This window comes from Homalodisca vitripennis, chromosome 8 (assembly GCF_021130785.1).
Source record: "Homalodisca vitripennis isolate AUS2020 chromosome 8, UT_GWSS_2.1, whole genome shotgun sequence".
In the NCBI taxonomy this organism is placed as follows: Eukaryota; Metazoa; Arthropoda; class Insecta; order Hemiptera; family Cicadellidae; genus Homalodisca; species Homalodisca vitripennis.
In genome coordinates, this window is record NC_060214.1 from 23672743 (window position 1) to 23688280 (window position 15538).

General features: G+C 37.2%; 1 protein-coding gene across 1 annotated transcript; it reads right to left on the reverse strand.

The window, feature by feature from the left end:
• Positions 1-2510: 2510 nt before the first annotated feature.
• Positions 2511-14891, reverse strand: LOC124367430. The gene is made up of 6 exons (XM_046824239.1): positions 14704-14891; positions 12589-12643; positions 10331-10710; positions 6205-6415; positions 4828-5074; positions 2511-2883 (listed from the first exon to the last, which is right to left on the reverse strand). Exons 2-6 carry the CDS (start codon positions 12626-12628, stop codon positions 2610-2612), a joined length of 1152 nt encoding a protein of 383 aa, XP_046680195.1. The 5' UTR covers positions 12629-12643; positions 14704-14891; the 3' UTR covers positions 2511-2609.
• Positions 14892-15538: the final 647 nt, after the last annotated feature.

The following is a 15538-nucleotide window of genomic DNA, read 5'->3' on the forward strand; positions in this document are numbered from 1 at the left end:
GGAATTTCCTGTATTGACAGGAAATTGTTTGTATGTTATTTTTATGTTTTCTTTTTAATTTATATTTTGGCTAACATTTTTAATTCCACGATCTTCGTAAAAGACTAATACAATAATTCCTTTCAACCAATTTAGCTCAACACGGAAATTAGCTATAGATATGTACTTATTGTAAACGACCTTAAAATTAAATTTTGTAATATGTAGTCAATAAATTTAAGACAGCAGTCCATGATCAACTTCAGCAACATCTTCATTTACCAGACTGTCACCAGAACCTCCTGATTCGTCATGTCAGATCACGGCTAATACATTGAGTCACATCCCGATCGCAATCATTCGTAGAAAATTTAGCTTAACACGGAAATTAGCTATAGATATGTACTTTTTGTAAATGACCTTAAAATTAAATTTTGTAATATGTAGTCAATAAATTTAAGACAGCAGTCCATGATCAACTTCAGCAACATCTTCATTTACCAGACTGTCACCAGAACCTCCTGATTCGTCATGTCAGATCTTGGCTAATACATTGAGTCACATCCCGATCGCCATCATTCGTAGAAAATTTACACACTGCTGAATGTTTAGCTCAAAACAACGCATCATTCTGGACAAATATAAAATTAATAAAACGTCCTTACCATTATTACAAATAATGTCTGTTATAGCGGCTCAACCACAATTGAAAGAAAAAAAAATACAGTAACAACTTCAAAAACACAATTGAAAGAACTAATAAACGGCTATGTTATGTTTGTAACGTCCAGGCTAAATTTCACCATGTGCTTCCGTGATAGTTCCTTAGTTGACCGCCAGAGTGTAGTAGCTATTGAACAGCACTACTGTGGATTTACATTCGCCGCCTTCGCCCGAAGAAGGCCCCTGGCCCGGACTCCTTAGGAACTCCAGCATTGAAGAACCTGCCGGCTTGGGTGATCGTCACGATCACCTGCATCTTCAACTCATGCCTACGCATGGCTCACTTCCCGACCACCTGGAAGGATGCCAAGGTGATCATGATACCCAAGCCCGGCAAGGACCCTCTCTTCCCGGAGAACCACAGGCCGATCTCCCTCCTGCCTATGCTCTCCAAGATTCTGGAGAAGATCGTCTTGGCGAGATTCCCTGAGGAGTTCTTCACGTCTATCAGGACAGAACAATTCAGCTTCCGCACCGGCCACTCCACCACCCTTCAGCTTCGCAGAGTCCTGAACAACATCACCGGAGCTGTAGGAAGGAAGCACCACTCCACTTCGGTCCTGATAGACGTGAGCAAAGCCTTCGACAAGGTGTGGCACGAGGGACTGCTCTTCGAGCTGTCATCGTCTCCATTGCCTGGCAGGATTTTCCGGCTGCTCCGCAGCTATCTCCACCTCCACGTCCCGCCCAGTGACATCTGATGTGCCACAGGGATCAGTCCTCGGCCCGATCCTGTACCTGTGGTACACAAACTACTTTCCGGTCGCCCCGAGAGTGCAGCTCTCCCTGTACGCGGACGATGCGCTCCTCACGGCCACTTCTGCCAACCTGAGGATGGCTGGGTTCTACATCCAGCGGCAGCTGCACCTACTGGAGCCCTGGTTGACCAAGTGGAGGATCAAGGTCAACGTTGACAAATGTGAAGCCATAAGCTTCACAAGGACAAGAAGACAAGCGGACGGCCGTCACCTGTCACTCAACGGCGACGACATACCGTGGAAGACTTCAGTCAAGTACCTGGGGGTACTCCTGGACTCCAAGCTGACCTTCACACCCCACGTCAAGAGGATCTGTGGCCAAGCGAGGAAGGGCTTCGGCAGCATCGGCCCCCTGCTCAACTCCACGAAGCTACCGACCAGGACGAAGATCCTGCTCTACACGGCTCTGATACGACCAGTGCTCACATATGCGGCCCCAGCATGGTACCACCTTCACCTGCAAGACCGCAAGGAGGCAGTTGCTCGCTGTCCAGAGCGTGTGTCTCCGGCGGGCCACTGGGTCGCCCTGGTTCGTGAGGAACACCGTAGTCAGGGCTTCGTCCAACGTCCCTACCATCAGGAGCTTCATAGAAGGCCTGACATCGAGCCTTGAGGAAGCTGCAGAGTCCTCACCGTGGGATTACATCCGTGAGCTTCGCGCCCAGGAGGTCCCCCAACTGCGTCTTCCCATGGATGACTGATGACATCAACTACAACTTCGACTGCACCACGACACTTCACCCCACTGACAGGTAGCGAAAGCTACTAGGGCTTTGACCCTCGAGACACAAGGCAAAAGCCTAACCGGCAGAGGCCTTGAAAGATGTGGGGGATCCACCCCCCCACAGTCACAGCGACTTGGACTGGACTGTGGATTTGATGTAGTTCACATAAACACTGCTAGAGGCCAATGTTTATCATCTTACACTTGCCAGGCATCATGTAGCGAGGCAGTTATTTGGCATGTGATAACACAGGCATGGCAGTTAGGGCTTGAATTACATTTTTTGATAAGATATAATTGTTTATTTCAGAGTAAATGAAATAAAATACAACAGTGTAAAGTTATAATGTACAAAATATAAAACTATATCATTTATAACAGTATCCTCTAACGTTGGGTAGTATGGAACACAATTGGTGATATATTCAAGAAAAACTGACATCTGGATCGTTAAGAACTTTGAGAGTCTGGTACTTGTGATGCAGATGTCTCTTGGTTCTGGCAAACTCGGAGACGATTTCTCTGTATCTTTTGGACGTCTCTTCTTTCTTTTGGTACTCTCCCAGTGCCTTCTGAAGGCTCTTCAGTTGTTCACTCGCACTGTTCAAGGCAGTTTTTAAGTTGTCCCCGAGAGTGTTGATGGCCTTTGTGTGGTTCTGGTTCATATAAGCTTCCTGGTCCATTTTGTGCTTGAGCATACTGCAACATAAAACATGCAAAATGTGTTAGTATTGATACATTAAACGTACAGTAAAACCTCTCATATTTCGGTGTATCGTGGCACTGGTTGGGCCAGATAATGATAAAGCCAGATATTGAATTTTAATACAAGGGATAGGTTATTTTTAGCAATGCATTACCAATGTTGTGGTAGGTTTGCGTTTTGTAGGCACTATGCAACTATGGAACGATTAAAAATTATGCTGTTTTCCCCTGAAATTTTTAAATACAGCAAACGTTTATACTAATTTAAACTTTATTTGAAATTCATATCTTGGCTTATTGAAAAAGTAAAAAGAATACAGCCCAAGACATCACTGGAATGAGTTTCTAAAAATAGGGTGGGCAAAGTTGGTGGAAGGGAAACCAAAGAATTCATCTCTTTGTAGCCTCTACCTTCGGAATACGTGCAGGAGAAAGTCATCGAGGTTGCCAATGTGCTATTCCTTACAAAACGTATGGTTACGAAATGATTTATTGTTTGTTACCAGGCCGGATATCGCAACTGAGATATTTTTTAACTACACTTCTGCAGACTAAATAAATGTTAAGGAATGCACTCATCGGACTTGATAAAAACAATTTTGTTTGTTTCATTGTAATTACCAATGATTTTTGAACGGCTTTTCTGAACTTGGTAAGACAATTGTAAAACTATTTACTTTAGATTTAACGAGAAATTAAAGTGAAATTAAATGATCATAAGAAACTTATTTTGAAGTAGACAGCCAGACAATTTCTGTACTGAGAGAACAGCAGATCACAGGTTCTAGACACTAAGATGTCATGTTTCCAGATTGAATAATAGTAATACACAACTCTGACAAATCCACTTCTCAATAGAGTAGACAATAACTAATAAATAAATAGTCTATAACAGGTCTATAATAAATAAATAAATGGTCTATGTGTATTGATAGACTATGAATCCAACCCTACAACCGAACTCCACAGCCAGTTTTCTCCAAGTTATTGGAAGACTATTAATCAATTTTATACTTAAGGGAATATAGTCCCAATCAACTGGGTGATTGAATGTGCTTCAAACCCCTTTAACGAACTAAACATCCGCCCAGAAGAATTACCAATCAAGTAATCGTCTTTATCTGACGTAGGATAGGAAGAAGATTTCTCTTGCCTCTCCTGATTCACCAGCAGTCTGGTACATTGGGAGGTTCATATTCTTCTACAGAATACTGCTGTTTGGATAGAACTCAAAAACATATATTCCAACTGTAATGAATCAGTAACTAAACAAATGTAACTATGTCACTCGTTTGAAAAAATGACTTAAAACAGCAATATATGATCTGCAGTAATATTTATTTGTTTTCAACAGCAGAGAACTTGAACTTTCAAAAACACTAGGTCTGGTGTTATATAGGCTATATCAAAGTGAATGTAACAGTTTGAATGGACTGTCACACCATTGGCTCATTGTCGAGGTATCGTGTTGGACAGACAGACAGACAGAAATTATATTTTTCAGCCCCTCATGAGATGCTTTTTTCAGGCTCCGCTGATGCTCAGCCAATCGTGGCAAGTTTCCTTGAGTTTAGTCCGTTGTACTTAGATTTCTTGCGAAGAAACATTTTTTTGTCTTTCAGCGGGGGGGGGGGGGGGGGGTTATTGACATCCAGTTTCCTCTAGCTGATAGCGAAACTTGTTACATTTCAGAAACTTTACTTAGTGGTGTTGTGCAGAAATTTCGCCTTGTCTTTGAGTAAGATACATCGACAACCCTCAGATCTACTGCTGCATCGTTCTGTTGGAATCCACCAACAGTTGGCCAAGGTGGAATTGCTTGGTGATGAAACCTTCTGTTTCGAAAGCCCTTATCCAAAAAATAAAATAATATTGGAAAGTGTTTTTTATTAACTACTACTTTAAAATTTTTCTAATTGCTCCAAGAGTCTTCAGTACCTGGTATTGTTGTGCAAAAATTTTGCCTTGTCCTTGAGCGAGACGTAACTGGCAACCCTCAGATCCTGTGTGGCACACTGCACCAGTTGTGCCAACTGCTGCATCGTTCTGTTCGAATCTACCAACAGTTGGCCTGCCTGCTCCAGCTGTTGCCGCACCTGGTGGTGCAGAACTGCCAACCTCTCCCGTTCCTCACATAATACACTATCAGCAGGTGTTACTTTCTGGCAGTGGACACCCAGCACTCCTACACAACAGAAAAACAGAATTGATTTGTTTAATTCATTTATTCACAGCACAACTATTGCGAGCAATTCATGATTAAATACAAAAGTATTGCTGTGAATGATACTTTGAATTCTGCATAATATGCCGTAGTTATTTATTAGTAATAACCATTCAAAGCATAATCTTGTTAAAAATTTTAAACATTTTAAAACACCACTTTATTTTGTACGTGCACTGCTCCTGTTTATTTCTTAGTCTGATATTGTTTTTGTAGGCAAGTCTTTGTTTATAATAACTTTTTATTTTGATGTCGGTTGATCAGTATAACACTTTATAAATTTAACAGTTCTTTATTGTCACATTACACATTTATGCATCTAGCATGGCTAGAAAAAATGGCAACATCGTCAACTGAACTAAAACTAAACATGACGTGACAAAACTGATCATTAAACTCTCTCCCGGGCAATCACCATAAACACCAACTGCCGGGATTGGCCATGATCTGCTTTATCATATCTCTCTGCTTTGTGCTGCCATCATGTGGTGGTATTTTGAATCACTAATGAAATAATCAATTTGCAGTAATTTTGTTTTATTTCCTCAAAATGTTTCTGCCTTGTGCTCCTACCCAGGAATTATGGTGGCAGTTGTATTACAAACAACTCCAGTTGCTAGCCAGGTAATTTATTGGACTTAACTGCAATTTGCTTTAACTAACCTTTAATGAAGACATTGTTTTCATAGTTTTAACATTAGTTAGCTCATTATGTACTACAGAGATGGAAGGTGTCTAAGATTATATGAAAATCCAATTTCCTATTTCAGGTGTTTAACCCTAATAAGATTATTAATTTTTATAATACAAACAAATTAATATGAATTTAATACACCACAATATATAACTTGTAAATAATTTTGTTTAGATGGAATTGATAAAATTAGAAAATTATTGGTTGTTTCCCCGAGGGAAAGGGGCCAAAAGTGTGCAATAGTAATTCATCCGTGAGAGGGTCTATTACTTACAGAATGAAAACTTAAATTTGTAGACATGTTTGAGGGTTATATTTTTAATTGGTTACGGCAAAATTGAGTAACACAATGTTAAATTTAACGAAAAAGAAAATTCTGGTAGAATATTACCCCAACCTTTCAACTCCTTCCTTTGAGTACTCAACCGGTGAACCGTAGCTCTCAGAATTGTGACAACTCGATCTCTCAGTTCACCACTTTCTGCAATGGACAACGACTCATTGGCTTCTGCTTCAACGTCAGCCTCTTCAAGACCCAGTATGTTCAACACCTCTCCACTCCTGCTCCTGAGCTGAGTTAACTGTTTCAGGTTGGCACTGGCTCGAATCTAGAAGTGAAAGTAATTTTGTCAGCCTGACAAAGAGGAAAATAGTTTTGTTTATACAAAACTGAAATGGCATGTAAAACTGGAAAATTACTATGGTAGGAAGGGTTAATTCAATTTGAATATTGAGTTTAGCTCCAGTTCACCTTCCTTTTTATTGCAGCATTTGGTATCTGACTTGACTCCTCGCCTGAAGAGATAAAAGAAAGTCGGTGACGAAGAAGCTCAAAACGAACCTTTATCTTTTTTTGACATCAGAGACACCTATGAATAGGTGAAGTGGCTGTCTCATTGTTCGTCGCCAACTTTCTTTGATTTCTTCAGATGAACATGACAGATTCCAGGAGTCAAGTCTGAGGCAGCATCAGATACCAGGCACTGCAACAAAAAGGAAGGTGAACTGGAGCTAAACTCAATTCAAAATGGAAAATGTTTTTAAAAATTTATTGATTTACCAAACATACTGAGAAAGTTAGTCTTTACAAAAAAAAACATTGAATATTAAGGCAAATTAAACTTTGGCATCCTTGTTTTTAATAGTAAAAACAAATTATAACCGTATTGTCATGTACAACTGCAAGTAATGCATTTTTATTAACCCTCTCCTGGCCGAATTACCGTGATGCGCCTCAGGCGCTGCTGGGCTGAATTGATTGGGCCGATCCGTCACGGGGCAACACACTCCTCTTTTTATTATTTTAAACTCTATTAGAACAAAATTATTATATATTATACATAATTGTAAATGTTATTACATTCTCTACAAAATGGTGGTATTTGAAAAATTATTAAACCTAAACAGTAAACTAAATCTAAATGAATACTCATTTGTACAAGAAATGTTTGTTTGTATTGTCAAATGAAAATAAAACTACATGTCTGTGTAAAAACAACAAAACAATATAGCAGTAAAACAGTAGCTGGAGGAAGTTACAAGCAGGTCTAGTAATTTTATAAAACATCAAAAAAAGTTGGGAGGAATTTTGATGAAAAACAACTAAATCACTGTCAATGAAGAAATCAATAAAATGTTTCATATATTATTCATAACTTGGCGTACAAACATGCAAAGAACAAGGAATCCAATACTGCCAATAGATATTTCCATTAGCAATTCCAAAAGTAACTGTATGGTGGCAGCACAAAGCAGAGAACAATGATAAAGCAGTTGATGGCAGTCTGTGGAATTGCCTGGGAGAGGGATAAAGCACATTATACTTCAAACCACTCAGTTATTTCAGCTGCTAAATTTGATACTATTGTGTCACAGACATTTGTATGTATGAGCTGAATATAATTTTGTTCCTGTGCTGATTAGTTGTATTCTTACAGTCCTATTTAATATTTTATTTTATTTTTATATCCTGATGACGAGTTTATACCAAAATATTAAACGTTTTTACTTCAGATTGATATGGTGTTTCAGATACGATGACTTCTTCTACACTTTGTACACATCAGATCTAGAAAACTGTCGATGGCTGCCAGTTGCTTACGCCATTTGAGTTGAATGGGTTAGGGGAAGCTATTGCTGGAGGAAATTCAGATTTGGAGAGCATATAAGTGTGGTACGGAAATAGTCTTTAGCTGAACACTAATAAATGCACTATTCTCTGCATAGCAACAACAGTTCAGTTTCAATGTATCAAAGAGAGCAATGTACAAATCAAGCTTAGCAATGAGAACTTGAGTGAGACACTGTAAAGATGATTGGCATTGTGCTGGACAGTGATTTAGGTTCTTCTAACCAGGTAACAAAACCCAGTAGGGATCACTTCTGGCTGGTTTATACCTACCAGTTGAACCCACCACTGACCACAGCAAAAACCGATGTGCCACTTCAATCTGGGCCACCTTATGGATGTCCAGTAGTGGCATATCACTAACCGCAAATGTTGAGATTCTGGGGCTCATGGGCAATTCGATAGGTCTAGTCTACTGTGGGAGATGACAGTCGGAGTTGGTGGGGTTTGTTCCCTTACCTCAGAGGTTCTTGTTAACCTCAACAAGGGTGTGCCACCCTCTGCCTACTTTGACTGTAGAGGCTCGTTCAGAGCTGGCCTCCCCTTCTTCCAGGGAGACATGACTTTGAGATGTAGTGCCCTAATTCTTCCTCATGGATCTCAATAGGAGGCGGCCCCTACTCCATAACCTTACCCATCCTGAATATCCTATCACTCCGGAAGCAGCGCAAAGGTTCTTACAGGACTAAGTGCAATTTATAAGCTTCTTGTCCTAAGAGAACAAAAAAAAAATAAATAAAAAAAAAAAATAAAACCAGGTAATAAATTGTTTCTCAGAGAGCGCTGGGGAGACTGTGAGGCATGTATATGCTTAGATCCATCCTTCCAGAGTCCGTTAAGCTGCGTCTTGTTCCATCTCTTGTGTTGCTTTTTTTTTATTACTGTTTCCTGCACACCGCAATAGCATCTCAAAGGAAGATGCAGAACGAATTCATAGAGTGCATAATACTGAAATTCGATTTGTATATGGTATCTGTTGAAGAGATCACGTATCACCCTTTGGAGATGTTGCAGGACTCAAGACTATGGATGTCATATGTAGGATGCAGACTTGCTGCCTTATAGCCATGTGCTGTTCCAGCAGGATCCTGGCTATGCAGTTGCAGCGAGATCGTTTGCCGCAGCACTTGGCAGAATGACCAACTTCACTTCATCAAATTGATGTTGCAGACTGGATCCACTTTGGACTAAGGTTATACAACGGTCTACCCCGTGACTTTAAATTGCTTAAATGCCGCCATTTTAAAGTTAAGCTTAAGAAACATCTCTTTTCACTTGAGTGAACGTTTTGCTTTTTACCTGAAATATTTAATGGATGGCAGTCACATAGTAAATTCGTGAACAGAATCCAAGTTTTTTTTTTCTTTTTAAGGAGAGGTTAATCCCCTTTTAAACCTTATTCTGTCTGTCCTCACGGCCCATTGGCCTGTGTGAGGATCTTATCAAACATAATAAGGGAGAGAGTCGATACAGTACAAGGTCGATGGTACTGATAAAAAGTGCAACGCCTTAGACCACTCGGCCATCGTCATTCCCAACTTATAACCATTGAATGCTCATCTAGGATATTCAAAACTTATTATAAACGAGTATCAAAGTGTATCATACTTATGTAGGTACTGCAAAAAGCACATGGATGTCAAATAATATATATTTACAACATTTTTCAACACTTGTGTACAACTATTCATCACAGCTGAATCCTATGCAATAATCTCTGGACAAACTACAATGAGCAGACTTGGTTTTAATATATCTTAATATGAAAACCAGGTCTGCTTATCGTACTCTTCCCCAATTTCTGCTGTTTACTCCTAGTGCCCAAAGGATGTACGTTACATTTGAAAAGTAATGTAATAAATGTTCTTTGTTTGAAATTTATTTTTGACGATGGAAGGATTGTGAAGGAAACAGGATTTTTCCGGACATTTGCCATCGTTCAGTGAAACAAAAAATCACTATCACTACGTAAATCATACCAAAGCGTTGTGGCACGCGTACGTCAGAAATCACAACCACCATGTTGTTTGTCAACAATTTTAATGATTAGTGTTGTGTATAATTTTTTATGAAGTGCATGTTTTAGAGTTAGTGAAGTTCACAAACAACATGGTGGTTGTGATTCCTGACTTAGGCCTGCCACAACGCTTTGGTATGATTTATTTATTTTAACCTACTTAGTAATTATGTATTAGTTTAGTTATTTACCTGAAGAAGAGATCAGATTGCAGATCTCGAAACGTAGTGATACTGATTTTTTGTTTCACTGAACGATGGCAAATGTCCGGAAATAAATGTACTGACAATAGTTTAACATACTGGAATCGACAGCGAAGATGTTTGGCAGTAATAAATTAAATATTCTATTACTAGGAAGCCTCCAATAAGAACTTACCTGTTTGACTCGGTCAGAGAGCTCGCCTTCGACTTGTTTCTCGCACATCTTAACGCTGTCCAGTATCAGCTGGCTAGACATCCACAGGTTATAGGCTTCATTTGCCTCCAACATTACTTGTTTCAATTCTTTTATCTTGCCGGTTGAAGGGGATTGTTTATAATAAAGTGACAAGCCTTCAGACATTCCCGTTGAGTTATGCGAATCATTCTGAGATTGGTAATTTGTTGTATTAGCAGTACCATTCTTTTGTATACTCAACGAGTTATCTATACTATTCAATAATCTGTCACCATTTTGAAAAATGTTATCCGATATGTGAGATTTTCTTTGGAATGACAAGTCGAATTCTGCAGTGCTTTCAAAACTTAAAGACAGATCTGAAACAACAAAAATTAATTGCTCTTATGTTAGAAACTATGTTTTCAGTCATTTTTAAATAGTTAAGGTTAATTTATATCACATTATTGATACCAAATAAAAAAGCCAATAAACAAAAAAATATGTTTTTTAGAAATGTTTCAAGTAACTCGTATTAACTAATGAAAATTCAGAGACGTTTATATTTTTGTCCTTGAAATGTACAAAATACAAAGACTATTCAATAAAGAGTGTTTTTTTTTACAACATACCTTTATTCCGTCTCGTATTTTGATGAACTTTCTCAAATAGTCTCCCTTGAATATAATGCACTTGACATAGCATTTCTGCCAGTCTTCAAATACATACTGGAATCCATTTATAGAGATTAGGATTTTGAGATGGAGCGTTTTACCTTCATTGCAACGGTGGGCAATACCGAACATGTCTGGACTTGCCTGCCTCTCACCGGTGGGAGACTGTGTGATTAGTTTATCGGAGAGGTAGTCGGTAAATTCATTATTAACTTAACCCTTTACAGTCTAATACAGTATTTGTAGTTTGTCCTCTGCAATCATGTGGCCAGTCTGACAGGCTACAGCTATTTGCGCACCAAGTCTCATTAGTATCTACTTATGTTGTCTCACGTGGCCAGTGAGACTGGAGAAGTAAAACGTTCTGTGTTTAGCAATACCTAATTTATGTTAGGATGGCTGTAAAGTGCTGCAACCTATTTAATAACCATTAAACTAAATGATAAATCTGTTTCACATTTTACAGCATTGTGACGACGGAAATATATTAATAAAAGCATATTTCTCATTGGTGCTATTCATAGCTAATGTTACAGATTTGTTCTCATTGTCGCTGTAGGTGTTACAATGTGCTATTTTAATTTTAGTTGTAGTTTCAATTTGTATGAATATAATTTATTTTATTAGTCAATTAATATGTATCTCGTTCCACATTCAAATGTTACACAAAGGTATGTTGTAATTCATTTTATTGTGTCTACTCATATAAGACATGTTTGAAGTTGCACCTTCTTCCTGGACACAAGAGGTCATGTGAAAGCCATTCGCTAATTTTTAATAATTTTTTTTATTTTTATTCAATAGAAATTCTTCTCAAACAGTCATGTGATTAGTTTGAATGACATACTATTTTTAATTATCTTCAAATTAAACTGTGTCAATAAAAACATATTATAAGTAACTGTACAATTTGCCGCAAGATTTAGATTACGCGAGAGGGCGCGTGACCAAATTTCAGCATGTACTTTTAAAGTATGTAAAAAAGCATTAGTTTGCATTTTACAAGAAAATATATCTAATAAAAAGGAAAATGAAAAATGTAACTTGAATGTATTATAAACGAGTAACTGTATTTATAAATTAAAATGTTTGTACCAGGGAGTGTTACCAAATTGGGTGCAAAGGACAGCAAATTTTTATTATTTTGAAAACACAGTGAATAAAAGACTAACAAATGTCAAGATCTTTTTAAGAAATATAGGTGAAGAGACTAATTTCCAAGTTGCTGATATTGTTACTTAATCATTATAGTAGCCTACTACAGAATTTCAAAAATTGCGGCAAACTGGCGCGAGTGCAATCTCTTGCATGTTAGTAATTTGTTTCAATTAATTATATTATTTCAAATTAAATGCCCCATGTAAACATTGCAGTTGTAATGAAAATAATTCTGAATAGGTGAGAGAAGCCTAACCAAGGTAAATGACGAACTGTCGTTAAGAACAGCGTGAGCAGTGACACTGGTCATTCGAGCGGTAAGAACAGTGTGAACGCCCATCCGAGAACAAAGAGTAAGTTATTTCATATTGGCTCTTACTAATAACATCAATTACTAATGCTCACATTACTAATTAAAACACTTACCCAACATTTCGTCAGAAAGAAGTCCGATTTCACCATCCATTCTTGATTTAATTTACTGAAAAAAAAAAAAAAAACACGTATGACTATTAAAAATATTTAAATCCACAAGAATACCCTTCATGCACTGCATACAGATATGCACTACATCCCTTTATATGCACCTGCTGTACTCTGATCGGTTGCTTACATGCCTAGTATGTGGTCAATCACGGGAGTAAAAGGTATAATTAATTTAAGTGTGTCAGTTTTGTTTTTTAATTATGTGATTGTTTGCGAGTTACTATGCTTAGCAAAAACTAAGAGTAAATAGTATAAACATGTGTTAAATTACTACATGTCTCCATTCATAGATATAAATACGCTGTATGGAGAATGGAACAATTTTATTTGTAATATTACCACTACAATGATCAAGTGCTGTATGTGATATGAAATATTAACGCATAATATAATAGGTATGATACTATGAGCTAAAAGATGCGTTTACAGGTCTATTGAGTTTGTTCGAAAAAATAGTTAATAAAACATTTTTCTTAATAATGCTGTCTTTTATCCCTAAAACTGAACTTTTTAGTGTCTTAACTTAGAAAAGTAAAATTATTCCATTAAGTGCAGTCCAACTAATAGGGTAATATAATTCGGTTGGCAGTGAATGTGTTCAATTCTTCCCTTTAAACAGTGTAGGCCTAGGTGAGTCCACAGGTGGTGCAAGTAGGATACAAATAATAAATTTTAATGTATCATCTCTTCGTTACATCATGATTTCATGTAAAACATAATGAAAAATGAAATATATTGTTACTTTAAAATTTTTAGGTTTGAAAAATAACAGACATGTGGCTTGCCTTCATCTAATCCTACAACAGAAAAGATTATGTGTCTAGTTCATATTGTGGGGTGGCTGTTCAAATAGTGACTTCCACAGACTATTTGTCGGGTAGGCTTTAATAAGCGGCCTACACTCGTTATTCAGTTATTTTAACGAATTATTCGATGTTTTTATCCGAAGGCATAAATTCGATATTATAACTTATTTAACTTAGCATATGGTTTCACCTTATTACTTATAGCAGTTTTAATGTAAACAATAAACAGCAAGAAGTAACTAATATTTTGAGATTGAAATGGCGATGAATATGAGGAAAATATGTAAGATATTTCTCAGAAGTGACGAGATTAGTTTAAGTGGCTTCAACATGTACGTTTGGCTCCTGGTAACCCATGGGGTGAATTCTTTCCTCCATTTCACAAAAGCTGTTACTCATTGCTATCAAGCTGGGCAAGTTATAAATATTGTAAAGTTTCTTTGATTTGTAAGTCTAGGCCTTAACTTAGTGGTTTTGTTGTTCTGTAATGTTAGTGTTAAATTTATGTTTTTAAAATTGTAATAAATGAGCTTGTTCATGTTACGGTAATCTATTATAACTTTTATTGAGTATGATTTTTTCATATTGAAGTTGGATAATACATCGAACAATTCAACAAAAACAACCGAATAACGAGTGTAGGCTGCTTATTAAAGTCTCCCCTATTTGTCTTGCAGAAAACAACTATAAGAATTATTGCCAAACAAAAGTTTGGAGAGTTGTGTAGGAATTCATTTGAGGATCTCAAAATACTAACATTGCCATGTTTGCATTACTTACTGTAAACTACAATTCACTACCAATTTAAGAACCAAATGTTTCGAGGTCAAGACATTCACAACTACAATAAGGGTATCACGAAAATCTCAGACCTGCTCGGCCTAAATTGAGAAGATATGAGTAACTTCCTTTTTAAGCCGGCATAAGATTTCTAAATGGGCTAACTGAAGAAATAAAATAAACACTTGGTGAATTCATGGACAACCTCACAGTATCAATCAGATTGTGTGATGGTACAGGGGTCTTGACATCCAAAGTTATTCTATTAGGTTAATTTTACTGTTTGACAATATCCTTAATGTTAACTAACTACGATTTTTTTAAAACTAGGTCTTAGCATTGAGACACGAATGTAATTTTAGTAATTTAATGAATATGAAATTATTGTGACGTTTATGCTATGTTTCTGACAATAAATATAATATATTGTATTGTATAGCAGAAAGGAACTGTAGGTAGAGTGGAATACCTTAATACAATGAGCACATTACCAACTTGCGTCCCACATACGAATAAAACTGTTTACATTTGTAAAAATACTGTTACAATTGACAATTGTAGACAATCTTTACTTGCCGTACACTGACAAAAGTGACAAACAAAACACGACAACACCAACTGAATTACTGAACTAAGTTGTTTCCCTCCCATGCTGAATACTTTATAGGGCTTTGTATTCAGACTTCCATATTGCATAGAGGATTTTACTTCATTGACATTATGGGCTTCCTATAAGTATATACATTTATAGATTTTTACAGCTGGTGAAAGCTATATGCCAAATTGAGAGACAACTATTATGCGAGTGCAGATTTTCAATATTACAATATACTGTATATTTCAATATATATATATATATCTCAAGGCCTTCGCGAAATCTATGTAGACGATGCAACATCAAACATTGTAATTCTTTGTAAAAGCTGAAGATATGTAGCTCTCGTAGAGCACGATGTTTGTAGAAGTTGGCCTTCCGGGGAGAAACCCATTCTGGTCCTTCGCAAAAACCCTCTTGAATGAGAACTTTCTCAAGTGCTGGCTGAATGGTGATAGGTCTATTACGTCGTTGAGACCACCAGATATGTTAATAGGCACAACATAACTAAACTTAAATATGTCAGGAAAAATTCTGAGCTCGAGATACCTATTAAAAATCACTGTTAGCTGGGAAGAAAATATTGCACGACAGTGTGTCAGTACGGTTTATGTTTTGCTAATAGGCTACAGTAATTTATTTTTCTTTGTAGCCAAAAGATTTATTGTATACAACAGCTGCTTCAAAACTTTTAAAATAGTAAATTTCA

Bases quoted from the DNA above. Each gene is read 5' to 3' on its own strand.
- LOC124367430 (XM_046824239.1), bottom strand. From the start codon at position 12,628: ATGGATGGTGAAATCGGACTTCTTTCTGACGAAATGTTGG. The intron at 10,711-12,588 runs GTAAGTGTTTTA...TTGTTGTTTCAG, and splicing joins TCTTTCTGACGAAATGTTGG to ATCTGTCTTTAAGTTTTGAA. The intron at 5,075-6,204 runs GTTGGGGTAATA...TCTGTTGTGTAG, and splicing joins TCAAAGGAAGGAGTTGAAAG to GAGTGCTGGGTGTCCACTGC.